This window comes from Phycodurus eques, chromosome 1, assembly GCF_024500275.1.
Source record: "Phycodurus eques isolate BA_2022a chromosome 1, UOR_Pequ_1.1, whole genome shotgun sequence".
NCBI classification, from domain to species: domain Eukaryota; kingdom Metazoa; phylum Chordata; class Actinopteri; order Syngnathiformes; family Syngnathidae; genus Phycodurus; species Phycodurus eques.
Window position 1 is genome coordinate 2,268,496 of NC_084525.1, and position 19,036 is coordinate 2,287,531.

At 42.6% G+C, this 19,036-nt stretch overlaps 1 protein-coding gene across 2 annotated transcripts in view; it reads left to right on the plus strand.

Annotated features, from left to right (window-relative positions):
- prex1 (phosphatidylinositol-3,4,5-trisphosphate-dependent Rac exchange factor 1) overlaps positions 1 to 19,036 on the plus strand; it is a 98,437-nt gene that overhangs the window by 33,649 nt on the left and 45,752 nt on the right. For both annotated transcript variants that reach the window (XM_061672172.1, XM_061672162.1), the window contains exons 5-10: positions 2,571 to 2,672; positions 2,920 to 3,081; positions 6,802 to 6,935; positions 7,162 to 7,277; positions 9,681 to 9,830; positions 16,572 to 16,719. In XM_061672172.1, the coding sequence (XP_061528156.1) occupies positions 2,571 to 2,672; positions 2,920 to 3,081; positions 6,802 to 6,935; positions 7,162 to 7,277; positions 9,681 to 9,830; positions 16,572 to 16,719 (812 nt within the window). The remainder of the gene's footprint in view (positions 1 to 2,570; positions 2,673 to 2,919; positions 3,082 to 6,801; positions 6,936 to 7,161; positions 7,278 to 9,680; positions 9,831 to 16,571; positions 16,720 to 19,036) is intronic.

A 19,036-nucleotide genomic window follows, 5' to 3' on the forward strand; every position in this document is an offset into this window, starting at 1 on the left:
TGGTTTCAAAGACAGAGCAGCGCCATGCATCATGGGAAACCCTCAAGCAGTCGAGGCCTATGGCAGGATAACAAAGTGATGCTTCAGGACATGCCCTGAGCCAACCTTAACTATAAGCTTGAACAAAATGGAAGGTTTTAAATCTGCTCTTAAATATAGAGAGGGTGTCTGCCCACCACACTGAATTGGGGAGAATCTAAAAGATGGTTACACAGGAGAGGAACTTTTTTCACTGGAGGCCCCGCATTCTGCTTTTGGAGATTCAAGTAGATCCGGTCTCTCGGAACGCAAGGAATCTAGTAGGGGGAAAAGACTCAATGGGGTCAATGGAAACAGTTGAATTTGGCTTACAGTATTCTATTCCGATTGGCAAAATGGTTTACGTGCGTGGCTTTTCCGTCGTTTTCCCGCCAACTCAAAACATACTGACAATATCACCGTAACAGTAGCTATTCCACTGATTTTGCAAGATGGCTCCTTCCAGTGAGTGTTGAGAATGACTTTTAAGATTTTCTGTGGTCATTATTGTAATTTAACACATTGCCATGTCATGTTGCAGCTCAACATTTTGGTGGAAGTGCGAAATGAAATGTAAAACGTTTCTGATAAAATCATAGTGACAGCATGTTGTGGTTTCGTATCGTTTATAACTGAGGTTCACAAGAACTCCAGCAATTATATCAATGCTTCGATAGTAGATTTAAAATCAGTAGCAGGAGGCGCTCTTACCACACGACATTATGGGTTAGACACGTTAAAAGCAAGCATTTGTGTAGCAAAAGAGCTGCGTGAAACAAATTCCATTTCACTGATAACAAAACATTTGTCTCGCATTGACACGCTTTGTATGGAGAGCATGACTAGCGCTGTATAAACATGTAACAATTTGTTTATACAAAAAGATATTCAGAAAATGTGGCACACCCCTGGCTTTTCTTCCCAACAAGCAGAGATTACAGTCCTGCAGCTGGAGATGTTACACATTCTCTACTGCTGCAACACGTTGTTCTGAATTGAAATGCAAACAATTGTCAGAGGTCACTGCTGGAAGAGCGGAACAAAAATAAACAAACAAGCAAATGCAGCATTCAAGACTGTGGGGAAATTCGAAAAAAGTCCAACCTCCAAGCGTTCTAGTCAAATGCAAACCAAAAAGTGGACGATTACAACAACACGCGTTCTTGTTTTGTTTATCAAAAGACAATTCTGTCAACGGTCCTGACAAAAGAAAGCATTTTGAGCTATTTTATTTGTTTGAAATTCCCTTTACAGAATAAATTAATGGTGAGACGATCCAGCAAAATAGACAGATACCGCTCTCCGTTCAACTCTTTTATATACAATAAGCAAAACATTGAGATCAATAAAGTATTTAATTGTTTTTTCTTTCTATTAGTTTACTCGTCTTTTAGCGCAACGTGGTTGGTGCGCCATCATTACCTTTGCAAGCAGCAACTTTGGCATCAGGTGATGTCACATTGCATATTATTTCTGTCACTTTTGAAATTTCCGACTTTCCAGTTGTCTGGAATGCAGCTTCAACTTCACGCGCCTGTATGCCTCCCCGACAACGGACTTACAGTATGCATCCAGGAGGTGTCGAAATATAGCGCGTTGCCGCAACTTTGCACGCAGGAACTACGACACGACAAGAAATAAAGGCGACATACATATCCCAGATTCCGACCAGAGAAATAATCCTTCGGGAAAAATGGTTTGAGAACAAAATCTCGGCTTGATTTAGAATCACACTCACAATGAAAGTGAACAATTGAGAATACACAGTGATCCAAATTCTGCGAGTTACCGTATAATGAGGCTCAGTAGTTTGGCCAGTGTAATACAGTGGTACATTGACTCATGAATGACCTAGCTTACAAGTTTTTCTCAATTATCATTTGAAGATGCTTTGTTTTGCAAGCCAAAGTGTGAGCTTCGAAAGTAGCTTCGGATACGCCGCCGCTCGAGTGAAGTGGGGGGAAAAAAAGGAGAGCCACGGTCGCCGATGCAATTTAAACCATTTATTGAACTGCACGAACAGTCAAATACGCAATGGCAAAATGTGAACACTCACAAGGATCTCCAGTAGACCAAAACTCACGGCCGGACGCCCACACGCAAACTAACCGGCTTTACATTCTGTTGTATTTCATTTTTATACAATAAAGTGCTATTTGTAAATCATATTAAAAGGACATGGTGGGTTTTTGTGTGTGGCTGGAATGGATTAATGGCATTTCAATTCATTTCAGTGAGGGACATTTTTGGGGCTGTACGAGTAAATTGAGTTTCGAGCTTGGTCATGGAACAATTAAATGCATAAGTCAAGGTACCAACTGTAATGAGCGTGCATGGCTTTTTCCTTGGCCCATGCCACATCCCAAAAATGCTTTCTCAACATTGCATGTCTTTTTGATTACATTCAGCTGAATTCTTATGCTGGCCTGAAATCTTCTGGGTTTCTATATCCTTCTATATCCTGTTTTAAATGTATTAGTGCTGAGCAAAGCAGCTCTGCTTTATGTTAATGGTACAGTATGTTCATTTGTATGTATTTGCTTCTCCTTCAGCACTGTATGCTTCTGGGCGGGAAGAAGAGCACAGATATTCCCTTGGAGGGCTACCTTCTCACTCCCATCCAGAGGATCTGCAAGTACCCTCTGCTACTCAAGGTAAAAAGTCCCAAACACAACCCATTATGTTGAATTAAAAAAATAATAATACTAATGTTTTTAAACACTACCAATGACGAGTGTCAACTTTAGTCTGGTACCTTGTACCTTCAAGTCATTGATTTCATGTGACAAATGTTGTAGGCCTCGGTTGAGGTCTGCGCTTTCTGAGTGCGCTTGCACTTTTGAAAGATTCGAAAATGCGCCCTCTAAATCGCATTCCGCGTCTACCGTTTCTCCACCAAAGGAGTTACTGAAGCGGACCCCCAAGAAGCATGCTGACTATCCTGCTGTAGAGGAGGCTCTGCAGGCCATGAAAGCTGTCTGCTCCAACATCAATGAGACGAAGCGGCAGATGGAGAAACTGGAGGCCCTGGAACAGCTGCAGTCTCACATTGAAGGCTGGGAGGTGAGAACAAGGACAGACTGACAGCAGAGTGCGGCTCGGGTGAAAGCGTGACAATTGTAATCAGGTTGGGAAATATGTGGGGGAAGGGCTGGAAATAGAGACCATTCCCTTGGTATGAGTATGATGCGAAATATTCCTATTTAAAACATTCTCACTCACACTCATTTACTCACTTGTGTCTCTAGAAAGTACTAATACCTCAGCATCTGCATTTTACACTATCTTCAGCCTCGTTTCTGGCCACCGTGGACAAAACGGGATTGTCCTTAGCCACGTTAGTCGCAGTCACCGGGTGGGAAAGCTCGTTGGCCGTATTGTAAAACGGAGAGAATGCCATGAAACCTTTCGGTACGTACTGTAATAGCGCATCAAAACTAGGAGTAGAAAGTCTGTCGTGGTATGAGGAGCATATGTATTTCCACGGCATCTCACACTCTCCACCTACAACTCTTTTAAAGCTAAGCCATGTGTTCAATTTACCTACAGCCAAGGTCCCAAGTGAGCTGAGCAGATACCACGTGGATGACAGCCACATACTGAGAAGTAAATACAGGATGCCTTCATTCTCCTCCGTTGTTTTCTCATTGTATTCAAAGTTGCGTAGATTTTGCAGCTTCCCGCTGTACTGTTTTGAAGTAGCAATCGACCGCCCCCAAACAAAGGCAAGAAAAGCTCAGCGGAGCCAGTACCATGCAGTGGGAAAGCAACATAACGAGTGTAGCCCGACCACTAAATGATTAATGAATCGATTTTTGATTTTTTGATTTTTTTTTTTGGATTTATTTATTCCCCCCCCCCCCCCCCCCCCCGAATCTTTTTGTCCCTAATTGGGTATAAAAGAAGGGAGACAGCTTTATGCTGAGCCATAACACTGTTTGAGTTCGCACTGTAACTATATTGGTAAAATAATACACCCATCTTACAGCAGGATTCTGCAAAAATGACACAGCGGCTTAGTAAGGGGGTGCAGCATTTCATTTGGAGAATAAGATCTAATTGACATAGCATAATACTGTACTGTGTACAATTATGTTGGCAAAAGATTCCTTATGTATGTCTGCGTGCTTGATTGCACTCCCAATGGAGGCTCATTGCGAACCTCTCGCTCTGGCCAGATTTTTTCATAGCACCCTGCAAGAGCCTCCCAATGTTCGAAGAAACTTTACATCAAGATTGGAATGAGAGAGAAAAAAGCGACTAGGTATCGAAGAAAAAAAAAAACACCCAGTGCCAACATTACACAGAAACCGTACGTAAAGAGGATACAAACATAATAAATAAGTGCAATGACACCTTTTATCAAAGCAACCAAATTCGGTCAGCATATTTCTCATTTATCCTAAAGAGTTAATTGCCGCCACAGCCAACTCCCTGCAGCAGGGGCACGGATGGGGCTTGGGAGCCGAATGAAGGGTCCAGTGCATTTTCACGCCTCCCTCACCCACCACAACAGAGGCCTTGTCTTAGGAGGCACCACGGGGACAATCCACCTACACGGGGTGCCAAGGGGGATGCCAACAGGCATTCTGCCCAATCAGAAGAGATGGAGGATGCTGAGCTCCAGTCTCAGCAGCACTAGGGGTTGGAGGGGTGCTTCTACGAGGGGACCTTTGGAGGGAAGAGAGGCAAAAAAGAAAACTGCGAAAGGATGGACCCTGAGAGTGGCCTCACAAGTACATCCCACTGTTTGCTTGCCAAAACCAAACCACCATCTCCAATTTCCCCTCTGCAAAAATGTCAACATTTGACCATGGTCGGAGTTCACCAGAAACAACGGAAAACTAAGAAATTGTTCTTTAAATAGGGTATGTCAATAAATATTATGGACCTGATAAAACACTTTAGACCCTTCCAGAGAGAAATGGTTGTTATCCTGATTCCTTTATTGGATTGCTTGTAGATTGTATAGTAGCTCCTAAAGTGTTGAAATTAAGATGAAATGGAGAAAAAAAAAAAGAGAACTCAACACCATTGAAGCATTTTTGCTTGCAATGTTTATTACACTGCTACTGTAATCAACAGTCACACTATTTACCAAAGTCTCCATTCACATATCTCATGCAGGCTGACAAAGGGCATTTTAAAAAACTGTTTCGGGCAAGACCCGGTACAACATGCAGTTAATGCGCTTGCGCATAATGTTTCATTACAAAATGATATCACCACTACCTGGTCGTACACGAGCAGTGCAGCATTTTCAGTGTTCGTACTCAGTTGTCTTGTACCATTCGTCTCAACAGAATTCATCGATGTGTTCGAGCGTTCACACAATACGAAAAAACATTTGCGTGAATGCCGAACTTGGTCACACAATAAGTAGTGCCAGCACACAATCTCTTGTGTCCCAATACAGGCATTGTTGTCTTGCTCCACTGAATATCAAGGTAATACACAGAAAGACCCCCCCCCCCCCCCACACACACACACACACTGATTCCTATAACACCATTGGTCTCTCTTATTTTCTCCTTTCAGTAGACTCTCTTTAGGCTACTCACCTGCAGCCTTAATGGAAGAGTAATCTTCTCGTACCCAATAAGGTCCAGATACATTACACACAAACGCGTGCACACGCACAGCTTAACTCAGCGGAGCTAACGTGAGGTCAAATCAATTGTCGTCTGAGACAAAATCCCGTGCCACGGTCCAACCGCCCTTCTCGTTGTGTCTATAAACTTGGGACTGATGACCTCCCATCATAAAAAAAACAACAACTCAATTATGGACACTTGAGCACGGGCGTGGGCGGTTGAGGGGGTTTCCACAGTGTGGAAACATGAAAGACCACAGCGTGGTCCCAATCTGATGTGTATAAATATATGTGAGTGCCTGGGGTGGTGTCCACACATGGGTGTATTTCGTTCCAGATGATTAAAAGTGGAATGAGCCGTTTTACAATGAGTAATGAGACCTGACGATCTTTCTTGTTTTGTATAGTATGCTCTGCGGGTATTTGTTAGCGTCACATGGAACATACCGTACGAAAACCCTAAATTGCATGAAAATATGCCTCCTAGGGGCTGTTAGAGACATTGGGGATGACATCTGACATCTGTTTGGAGACCTAGAAAGTGCTTTTTGTTTTCGCCCGTGTCACATCATTGCAACTTCACTGCTTCTTTGTTCATAAGCTCGCATTTAAACTTCTTGTTTTCAAAATGTACATCATTATTATTGATAAATAATGATATTGGTGATGTGTGGCGTGGGAGTGCTTCACTCAGCGTTTTCACAATGAGCTCAACTTTGCTTCGTAATGATTAAAAGATCAGTAATTCGGGCATACGGCTTTTTAAATACAGTTTAAACATTCATTCGATGACGTAACCATTTGCAGTGCGAAATTTCCTTCAACACATCCCTTTTATGTGAGCTGATGCTTTGGTGCATTTACTATACATCCTAAGTGCAGAATTAAAGGATCTGTCTCCACCCTCCTCCTAAAATAGGATTTACGTTTCCCATAGGAAAATATATAACAAGGTAAACCCCATCCACTGCGATGTTTAGTGCGTTCCTTCCATTACGGCTACTGCCCGATGACAAGATGAACAGTAAGTGCAGGATGGCCAGATGTATTACAGATCACACATTTGGGGATTTGTGTTCAATTAAAAATGGAGTTTTTTTTTTTTTTTTTTTTTTTTGGAAGTGTCAAATGCAATTGACTGTTGGACACAAGGTGATTTCCATTATTTTCATTTTTACTTCTCCCTTTAGGGGACTAACTTGACGGATATCTGCACAGAGTTGCTGCTTCATGGAAATCTCCTCAAGATCTCAGCGGGCAATATTCAAGAGCGAGTCTTCTTCCTGTTTGATAATCTTTTGGTCTACTGTAAGAGGAAGTCCAGGTGAGGAATGGCGCTTCAAGAAAATGACACATGGAGAAGTAATCAGAAAGGAATTAAAGAGGTTGACCGTGTATGCGAAGGAGGGAAAACATGGGAATTTTTTCTCTGTACGGGATACTCATGCTTCATGTTTGTATGAATGTGCAAGTGTTGCAGACGCTGTTTCACTGCCACCAGCGGATGTTTTCCATGCTGAGTGTAACCACACCGCTGTCTCATTTCCTAGGGTTTCTGGAAAAAAGTCCACCAAGAGGACCAAGTCTATCAACGGCCCTCTCTATGTGTTCAGGGGCAGAATCAACACGGAGGTGATGGAGGTGGAAAACGTGGAAGATGGGACAGGTTGGTGTTTACTCAGCAATATTAGATTTAGAGACTCTCTCTCAACTTGTGTACATAACTGTTTCTGTGGTTGTTCCATCATGGAAATCTCTCTTTGCATCTGAGCTCATCATTAAATCCCTTCTATAGTACAAGTGATGTACCTCTGCCAAGGCTGAACCATCCAAGTTTGGTGGGCAGAAAATTGTATCACTTCATAAATACACGCTTCCTCTTTATGCTAATATTCTATGAAATGTTGAAATTCCCCCCCATAGGTTCTGTCATCCATCCATCCATTTTCTGAGCCGCTTCTCCTCACTAGGGTCACGGGCGTGCTGGAGCCTATCCCAGCTGTCATCGGGCAGGAGGCGGGGTACACCCTGAACCGGTTGCCAGATAATCGCAGGGCACATAGAAACAAACAACCATTTGCACTCACAGTCATGCCTACGGGCAATTTAGAGTCTAGGTTCTGTCCATCAAACTTAATTCTAGCTAGTGTAACATGATCAAACTATGGGAAGCATGGATCAAAATCAGGCTGGCTGGCTTTGGTTCAAATCTCATGCTTGCTGTTCGGATAGTCGTGCATAATTATGCTACCATGGAAAAACTTCTTCATTGTAGACAGGGCGTGATATGACACTTACTGTTGTGCCTCGCTGAACTCGGGGAGGAAAAAAAACAATTGTGCTGGCATTGTGCTAGCGTCACGTGATCAAACTTTGGGAGGAGTCGACAAAGTCAAGCTGGCTGACTTTATGAGCTTCTTTATTCAAGACAATGCATGTTATGTGGCTTGCTGTTATGCCTCACTGACCTAAGGAAGACATTTAGGACAAATAGGGGCAATATGCTGGCTGCATGTAATCTACGTTGCTGTGCTTGACAGTAGTGATGGTTTTAGTTAGGTAAATCCGGATTTATTTCGTTGCTTTTCAGTTTGCAGTGACATGGCTGGTCGCAAATATGTAACATAAGCAAGTGTAATGTTTTGTTGTGACCACTGGACATACCACTGTGAAGAGAAATTCGCTCGCACTTTGAGATTTTGTCAAAATCCAGCTTCCATAGTAGTTGCAGGATAACTGGTCATTTGTGGATTTGAACAGACACAGTGATGCTCTTGCTGCTCGAATTGTCTCGTCTAAACTTAAACTTTGTCAATTTACAAACCGTATTGCAAAAGCTGCAGACAAACCAAGCAAAAAATAAATGAATGTGTATTTATATTTTCTACATCTCTTCATTTGCTTTCATGGATTATGAATTTGGTCTTTTAAGGATGAATAGATACTGCGACTCTGATACTAGTTGACAGTTTGGGTGGGGTGTCGTTGTTGCACTGAGTTTCAAACAGGATGTAGCGCACAACTGCATGTGGAATACCACCTATTTGTTGTCAGAAATTGGGTTGAAGGCGCGGCCACAACACTGAGCTGCAAAAGCTACCTCAACCTCAGCGAGAAACTTGAATTCTGGTTATTGCTGAATGCCAACGCCTTGTCTGTGGGCTGGATGTGGTTCAGCTATCAGTGAGTTTCAGCCGGCACTGCCGTGAATATGTCTGTGGCGGTGTAGAAACACTGTCTTCCTCTCGATCACGTTTCCTCTTTCTTTTTTCGTTCTCCTGTATGCTGCCCGATTATTTTGCTATTTCACAACCACAAAGACAAAAACACACAAAAAAAACATAACTCAGCGTTTGGACATTGCTGAATTCTCATCGGCTAAGATGAGTTGTGCACATATCTGGGTTTAATACGTAACAGATAACTCCACAGTTGATTAAGATGAGGCCATATATTGTAGTTTCAGATGGCAGCTGAGTTTTAGCTTTGCAGGTAGAAGTTGAAAAATGTCCACAAGTGCTCCTAAACCTGACCAGATGTCAGTTTTTCCATTGGATTTTACCAGAAGCCGAAAAAAAAGTGCACACACAAGCCAACATTTGCTTCTCGCAGTACTACTGGAGCTACTCCGCAAGTATTTTTGTGAACTTTGACCATGAGGCTAATGTAGCCCATTACCAGATGTCATTCATTATTTAGGGGCTGCTCACCTGCAGCTCAGTGGATGATAAAATTCGAACAGGGTGGATTTTTATTTATCTGACTGAACATGGGCTGTTCAACCAGTTTATGTTTTGCTCTTAACCTGCCTGATATTTACATACTGTAATATTGTATGAGTTCAAATCCCACAATGCTTAGTGCCACTGTTTCATTCACTTGTCCATTAATGAAGTATCCTAGGTTACATTCCAATAGAAGAAGAGAGCAATATGATTTGTATTATTGTTATTCTTATTTGTTATTTCGATGTGTATTTCGGTTTGTTGTCAAAGCACACACATTTCTGTTTCTTTTATTGCTAAATATATGTTGTGTTGTTTTATTTTTTTTGTTTGTTTCTCGCCAGCGGATTATCACAGCAACAACTACACAGTGACCAATGGCTGGAAGATCCACAACACAGCTAAAAACAAGTGGTTTGTCTGTATGGCCAAAACATCTGAGGATAAGCAGAAGTGGCTGGATGCCATCTTGAGGGAGCGGGAGCAGAGAGAGAGTGAGTAACCTTTTTTTTTTTTTAAGCCTTTTTACTGGCAAGGGGGAAACAAAAGAAATATTCCACTAGATGTCCTCTCACAAAAATATCATTACGGACACCTGGATGCTCTCAACTTTGTGGGAACGATTTGGGGACGGCCCTTTGCTTTTCCAGCATGATGAGTTTGGTGCGGAAGAACAAGGCCCATCAAATAGCTTTGGGATAAACTGCAACATAGTTTGTGAGGCAGGCAGGCCCTTGCTCACATTAAGTATATCTTGGTTTACTGAAAAAAATATGGTTACATTCTGTCATTTTTTTCCCTCTTTGACACGCACCATCACATGACAAATGTAACTAAATGGTTGAGGTCCTACCTGGAGAAGAGGAGTTATTTTGTGACCATTAGGGGTGTTCAATCTCATCGAATGGCAATGACCTATGGAGTCCCTCAAGGGTCAATTCTTGGACGTCTCCCGTTTAGCCTGTATATGGTATCCTTGGGTCAAATTCTGCAGCGCTTTAATTTTGACTATCATAGCTATGGAGATGACATACGGTTATATCTAGCAGTGTCTCCAGATGACTGTAGTTCAATTGAGGTGTTGTGTCAGTGTTAAAAACGGATAAATAACTGGATGAGCCAACATTTTCTACAGTTAAAGCAGAGCAAAACGGAGATAATTGTTTTTGGGAAAAAAGAAAAGAGGATTGTTGTTAGTAAATACCTGGACTCACTGTCTTTAAAAACCAAAGACCAAGTCCGAAACCTTGGTGTACTGATAGATTCTGACCTGACATATAAAAGAATCACTTACTAAACCAGCCTTCTACCATCTGAAGAACATATCCAGAGTGAAGGCTTGCATGTGCCAAGCAGACCAGGAGAAGCTCATCCATGCCTTTATCTCACGTAGACTTGACTATTGTAATGGTCTTCTGACTGGACTTCCCCAAAAGACCATGAAACAGCTGCAGCTCATTCAGAATGCCGCAGCTCCGGTTCTGACCAGAACAAAGAGGTCAGAGCATATTAATCCAATTTTAAAGTCTCTACAATGGCCCCCAGTCAGCTTCAGAATATATTTTTAAAGTTCTGCTACTGGTCTATAAATCACTAAATGGTTTAGGTCCCGAATACAAGAAATGCTAATGGAATATAAACCCAGTAGGGCTCTGAGAGCCACAGACTCAGGTTAAATAGTGGAGCACAGAGTCCAAAGCAAACGTGGTGAAGCAGCATTTAGCTATTATGCTGCACACAAATGGAATAAGTTGCCAGCAGAAGTGACGTCAGCCCCAAGTGTGAATGTTTTTAAGACCAGGTTAAAAACGCTTCTTTTTTTCTCCTTTCCACTTTCAATGGCATTTCTTGCACTGTACGCTGCTTTAATTGTTTTTATTTTTCTCTTTGTTCGAAATGTTTATAAGCTGTTTTTTTCTTTGTTTTTAAATGCTTTTAATCATGTAAAGCACATTGAGTTACCTTGTGTATGAAATGTGCTATATAAATAAATTTGCTTTGCTTTGCTTATACTGCAGGGTTTTCCTCACCTTTCCGACACCTATTCTCCTTGCAAGTCTTTTTTAAGTTTTCATATGTCATCTAAATCATGTTGCATTTTGATGCAGCTGTCCTTGTTGTGGAGTCTCATCTTGGAACCGCATAAGGCTCCCTCGGTGGTACAAATTCATGACTAGATGTGCCCTTTGTCCTGGATGATGTGTGAAAAAGATTTTTCTTAAAAGAAATATTAGATACAGAATGTTTATTATTACATGTCACAATATGGTGGAATAAGTAATGTGGCTAATCATAGCTTTCATGAAATAAGGGTTAAGGCTCAAATAAAATAAAGGCTCAAATAAAATTCAAATTTGTCATTTAGTTTGTTTAGCGGCCAGGCTCAACCTTTTGATTTACTTAATACCATTTTGTCACCTTAATTTGTGTTCACTCTCAAAAAAATAACGTTCCCACCTGTCCGTCGCGGGCCATCTGGCTTTATAATGTTTTGTGCATTACACACTACGAATGACTTTAACCAGATTTGCTGTGCAACATAAAAGGCCACCCGATAGTATTGACATTCAAAATGTGATTGTTTGGGCACGATTTGGTCGGAAATGCAGGAGTACTCGACAGATCATGTTTCACAAGATGGTAAATTTGCCTTTGTATTACGAGCATATGTTAAATAATCGCACACAGTGGATTTTAACAACGTCAGATCAGATAGTGTGATGAATAAGCACGCAGGAGTGCGCGGCAGCTTGCGGCGTTAAATTACGAGCCGGCGGAAACTGACCTGAGGCTAACAGATGCCCGATCGGTCACAGCGCCTCATTTCCACTCACGCTTGCTTTTCGATAGCGGTCACCTCTCAATGTGGGCTTACCGAATTTTCACGACCATAGGGCACGCCGTATCAAACGACGCAGTCTCAGTTACGGGGTCTATTTCTGTATTGAACACATACATAAGGCGCACCGTATTATTGGGCGCAGGCATGGTAAAACATACGGTAGCATGCATTCACGCTAAAACAATGTTTTTAAAAAGGCAGCTGGAGCAAAACTGAGTTCGGTTGTACTTTATTGAAGTATTTAACAATGTACTCACGTTAGTTTTGATCAATCCTCATCCACAAATGCATCAAAATCCTCATCTTCTGTATCCAAAATAAACAGCTGAGCAAGTACTCAATCAAACAAGCCAGGTTCGAGTCAGTCTCGTTGCCGTGCGAAAGCTCGAATAACAGTGCAAGCAGACACGTTAGCCCCAGCATCCACAATCCATTCACAAATTGTGCCGTAACTCGCCCGGCGCTGCCTCCTAGTCTTAGTAAAACCATCTGTCATCCATCGCTGCCACGCCGCTCACTTCACTTTGAATGCCCTGTTTACACGAATGTCCAGCGGTTCGTCAAGCCTCCCGGAATGATGGCAAGCTCCGAGTTCTTGCACTCAGTCGGTGACTGAGTGACTCTTGAGACGCTTCTCCGGGCTGTTCTTTGATCATTAATCCAACTCGGGCCACCTCGCCTTGTTTCCGTGTTTTGTTTTTTCTTTTTTTCCCGCGGAAACTCAGCTTCGTCTTCTTGACTTGGCGAAGCTCGTTTTCCCGCTTCCTCCACTTGCGAACCATGGATTCGTCGATCTCAAATTCTCTCGCGGCTGCTCGATTCCCATGTTCCTCCGCGTAACTGATAGCTTGCAGTTTAAAACTGTGCTTCGTAAGCGTGTCTCCTCGCCGGTGCCGTTTTCGGGGGTCCTTAGCCAAACCGAGGTTGTTTTGCACAATGCACACCCCGGATATGCTCCCAGTCAGTCAAGCGGTTAAAAAGAAAACAAAACAAAAAAACACCCCGGCGCTATATCTATCCCTGCTGGGGGCGTGGCTTTGCCGTCCGCCTTCACGCACCCTTCCCCCGTCCTCAGCCACGTCCGCTTTTCCTCTGTGTAAGCAGCGTGTCGGCAGGAAATGCTGGAAAAAAAAAAAAAAAAGTCAAGCGGAACGCTCATCACACAACAACATTTATAGATGTTGGAGCAGACGCGCCGCATTATAAGGCGCCCCGTCCATTTGGGAGAAAATGTAAGGCTTTTAAGTGCGCCTTATGCTCGTGGAAATACGGTACCTTTCTGCTAGCCTCTTTATTTCGGTCTAGACAGTTTTATTCTAAGGCTTTTTTTCCTGCTCACACGTGGCTGCAGTCAATCGTCCCCGAAAGAGCTCAGTTGTTTAACTGCGATCCAGTCACATTACGTTATCTGTTTTCCCTCCAAATATTGCAACACATTCCACAAACACGGCAACATGCTGCGGTGGAATCTCGAAATTCCCTGAAGGTGGTACGATTTGGAATTTGTCCAAAATCAGAAAAAAAAGTGACTCTGAAGTGACATAAAACTTAATAAATATCACGTAAGGCATTAGCATTACATTTCAAGACCTCAGCTCAGAGCATCAAAGGATTCAAATCTGGGTGTCTTTTTTATTATTTATTATACTTATTCCAAAAGAAGAAAGAACCTGAGAGTCTGTATCTGTATATAAGAACCTGAGAGTCTGTATTGCCTACACAAGGTTTTAGGATGGCAACAGTTTGAACCCTGAAAGTATGGTTTCTATATTTCTTTCAGCAATACATAGAAATTGGAGGTCGATCCATGAATAGACATTGTTGAGGATTTGATTTTATTGTATGCCATAATTGATCAAATTTATCTGGCAAGGAGGTGGTGGTCGTCATCCTGCACATACACACGAGCAAAACAATATTGTATCGTATAAGGAACCTAAGGAGTATTTCGTACTATTTTCTACAAAACTAATGCATCATATTATTCAAATTGATGAATTCGGGGGTTTACAGGGAAGATATAAGGTTTCTTGAATTCATTTAATACCTGCCCGCGACCCTAGTGAGGATAAGCGGTACTGAAAATGGATGGATGGATCATTTTATACCTTAACCCAAACAATCTAAACCGTAACCCCCAAAATGCACCTGCTTCTACTAATTATGGTGCATCACTTGCTGTCGTAAATCCTACTGAATTCTCGTGAGAGCAGCTTCTTTAGATGTGATTCGGTCATGCTGGTGAGTGAAAGATGACAAGAAGCAGCTCAAGACAAACTATGGCAGCTGGAAAAGAAGCTGAGAGGTCTCGGCACTGGAAAGACCCCCGTGTGTTGCTCAATAACCCCCATTGTGTCAGTTCTCTTCAGCTGCTGTCACATGTAATACACCCCGGCATCCATCACGGCTCATCAGTGCAACCACCCAAGACTCAATTTGAAAATGCATAAATACACTTACTTTCATGTCACAACCTGACAAATAACCAGTATTATTGAAAACCGTGTTGAGATACTGTACTGCACTGCTTTGTCTCACATCTTCGGATATCATTATTAAAACTGTGATTGTGCCTAAAAAAAACAAAAAAAAAAAAACACTACCACTGGGAAATATTTTTTGTTACTTAAAAAGAGTTTAATTATATTCATACAAATCTCTATGGCTGAACACGGTTCATTCCCGTGGCTGGTAGGCTAGCAGATTTGTTCAGATTTAGGGGGAAAAATAGGAAATAGTGTTAATTGAGTTAATCACTTCAATGGGAAAATTGTTGCCATCATAGAAACCTTACTTTGCAGGAAATGAATATAACCGTTGAACACAAAACAGCCAAAGAAAAGGCAAAAGCTGGGATTTGGTCTGCGCTAGAAACAACGATTGCCAGACAAAAACAATCAATTTGGGGAGCACGGTGCGTAGTTGTTTGCAAGTCTGCCTCACAGTCGACATGTTCTGGGTTCAAATCTCAAATTGCAACCCTAATCAGGGCAAGCGGTATAAATAATGAATGGATGGAAAAGACTCAATTTGAAAGGTGTTCAAATGAAATGAATTCAACATATTATGCCAGGAACCTCAAAATGATGATATTCCTGTTAAGTTTGATGTGCCTTGAAATTGAGTTGCACTTTCAGTCTCAGCCTTGTGTGCTTAAAAGACGGACAGTGGCACAATATAGTTCAGAGGTTCACCAAGTTTTGGAAGGAGCTCTAAAAGTGCGCTCACAGGTGGGGCAGCACAACTCACAATAAACCCTTACAGTATCTGCTTTACTGTATACAAGCCACATAAGCGTGAACAAATCAACACAGAAACAAAATCCGAATCATCAACGCCCTCCCTAACTTTGTCTCAAGAAACACCGTTTGCTCAGTCGAGATTGACATCTGGGATTTTTTCTGTTGTTTTTTTCTTCTTCTTCTTTTTTTTAAGATTAAGGTTGGCACGGCATCAATACAGAGCTGGGAAGTCCGGCCCTGCTTGTTTCTTCAAATAGCCCTAAGACATGCTCCGTCCTTTGGCTCCGAGGGATTTTGGAGCAGCACTGTTGGAAATAGTATTGGAATGCCCCCCGAAGTACAGTTTAGGGCACCGTATTGCACTGTATTGTGTATTGTGTTTATTGGAATCAAAGGCAACTCGTTGTGCCGTAGACGAAACGCGGAAAAGCTACTGGTTCCCAAGCAGTAAATGTTCAATTTAGAGCGTAAAAAACGCACACTTGAACATACTTAGGGGTCATGTTAGAAGTGGGCACAGTAGAATATCGTTTCTGACTGCCACTATGGGTACAATCTACACCAGGGATAGGCAAACTATGGCCCGGTAGCCACACATGTCCTCTCCGTTTTTTATTCTGGCCCACTGGGCAATTATATTTTCAAGAGTCCTGCAATGTTTGTTGCATTAATTTAGCCATTTGTTTATTTACAGTGTATTTATTCATTTATTTTTAAATTTTCAAATTCATCTAATTATATAATTGGTGAAATGTATTGTAGATAATGGATTCAAAATATGAGTAAAGATATTTTACATATACATTTCACAATGAAATTAAACTAAATAATACAATTCAATTAATTATTCTACTGTTAAAATAAACTATTATACATGCACATTTTACCTTTTTTTTTTTTTTTTTACCTCTTCACATTGACCGATCTGTCCATTTTAAAAGTCAAATGTGGCCTATGCGCACAAACATTTTCCCTCCCTTGATACACTAATGTACCCCAAATTACACGTAAAGAAAAAACTATACAAGTGTAATAAAGCATAGGGCTTTTGTGCGAAACCTTTGAAAATGTCCTTGTTTTGGCAAACATTTATTTCATCCTCCAAATTCTTTGAAGTACAATTGTCACATTTTCGCTGTTGTTTCGCTTAGGTCTCAAACTTGGAATGGAGCGGGATGCCTACGTGATGATCGCCGAGAAAGGAGAGAAGCTCTATCACATGATGATGACCAAGAGCCGGCACCTCATCAAGGACAGACGCAGGAAGCTCAGCATTGTGCCCAAGTGCTTCATGGGAAAGTGAGTGCGGGAATGCCGCTTTATGGCTTTGCTTTTCACAAGAGCTTCTATTCAGTGTTCCTGGAAAGTCTTGGCGAGATTTCCACTCTCTTCCCTCCATCCTCTCTATTCTCTACCTTTGCTTTGACTTTCCCATCCCAAAGCCTTCCCTTCATCTAAAGCCAAGTCCTTAATCTAGGTCTTCCCGAAAAGCGAGGCCGATCTGACGTCATGAATAATAACTGGTACCGACCGGACTTTTACCATCTAGAGACCTCAAACGGAGCCTGTCTCTCTTTCGTTCATGTTTCTGTACCACGAATAAACAACACGGGCCTTTTTTAGACTTCCGCAGTTACACTTTATGAGCCTATGAAAGAAATGAAAACAAAAACATGGGCAGGACTGTCTTGGTGAATTAAGACAACCCTAAAATGCCATTGACATGCCGTTTCATCATTTTAACCTCTGAGTAATGCACCTCCAAACACCAAAAGAATGCATTTCATATAATATGACTTTACTGTGACGCGTGTTTACTTGTCTTTTATAATGTCATTAATTTTATAGCTTTGCCTCCTTTTCACACTTTACACAGACATTGACTTTTTATTTACATGACGACATGGGCTGAGCTGTTCCATCCATCCATTTTCGACCGCTCAGCCGAGGTCAGGTCGTGGGGGCCTGAGCTGTTCCACACAACGTAAACCGGAAGATAATCCTGTTAAATTATGAACGTTCTATCCGCAGTCTGGGAGCTGGTCTACACTGCTGCCCTCTTATTCTGGTTCTTCCTCCGAAGACAGGTTTCCGACTTGGGAGAACCAAAAATACTTTTACTTTTTTGTACAAAAATAAACCTGATTGATGGGGCGGGGGGGGACAAAAAACAAATCTTCACTAAGTCCATGAATACACCTCCTAAAAACATCGAACATCGATGGCAGATGGTAAGATTACACTAATAATAACTTACAGTTCATATACAGTGTATATTTATACTTTGTTGAAATGATGGAAAATAGCCGTTGCCTGACAAGTGGAGGCTCTGTGGTCGAGCTGACGCTCTTTTGGAAGGCTGGTGGACCTCTGATTTGCTCTTATTGACGGAAATAAAACAATAGAAAAATAATGTTAATGTGAATTAGTCTGTCCCAGGTTCATATTGTCATCACAAAAGCTTTATTCATTGTACAGGCTGGTAACTGTCACGCAAGTTTAAATCTTAACGATGCGATGTTAAAACACTAAAATGTGTACTCAGCCACCACAACTCCATCCATCCATCCATTTTCTACCGCATATCCGAGGCCGGGTCGCGGCGGCAGTTGCTTTAGCAGGGTTGCCCAGACTTCCCTCTCCCCAGCCACTTCATCCAGCTCTTCCAGGGGGATCCCGAGGCGTTCCCAGGCCAGCCGAAAGACATAGTCTCTCCAGCGTGTCCTGGTTCGTCCCCGGGGTTCTCGGAACACCGGTAAATTGAGAGCTTCGCCGTTAGGCTTAGCTCCTTCTTTACCACAACGGACTGATACAAAATCCGCATCACTGCAGACGCTGTGCCGATCCGCCTGTCGATCTCCCGTTCCATTCTTCCCTCACTCGTGAACAAGACCCCAAGATACTTGAACTCCTCCACTTGGGGCAGGATCTCATCCCCGACCCGGAGTGGGCACGCTACCCTTTTGTGACTGAGGACCAAGGTCTCAGATTTGGAGGTTCTGATTCTCATCCCAGCCGCTTCACACTCTGCTGCAAACTGCTCCAATGAGAGTTGGAGATCACGGCTTGATGAAGCCAACCAGAACCTGCAAAAATCAGAGATACAATACTGAGGCCACCAAACCGGACCCCCTCTACGGCTCTGCTGTGCCTAGAAATTCTGTCCATAAAAGTTATGAACAGAATCTGTGACAAAGGGCAGCCTTGGCGGAGTCCAACCCTCATCTGATCGAGACCGACTTACTGCCGGATATGCGGACCAAACTCTGACTCCGGTCGTACAGGGACCAAACAGCCTGTATCAGGGGGTTCGGTACCCCATAGTCCCGAAGCACCCCCCACAGGACTCTTCGAGGGACACGGTCGAACGCCTTCTCCAAGTCCACAAAACACATGTAGACTGGTTGGGAAAACTCCCATGCACCCCCAAGGACACTGCCGAGGGCGTAGAGCTGGTCCACTGTTGCACGGCCAGGACGAAAACCACACTGCTCCTCCTGAATCTGAGATTCGACTTAGAGACGGACCCTCCTCTCCAGCACCACTGAATAGACCTTACCAGAGAGGCTGAGGAGTGTGATCCCACTGTAGTTAGAACACACCCTCTGGTCCCACT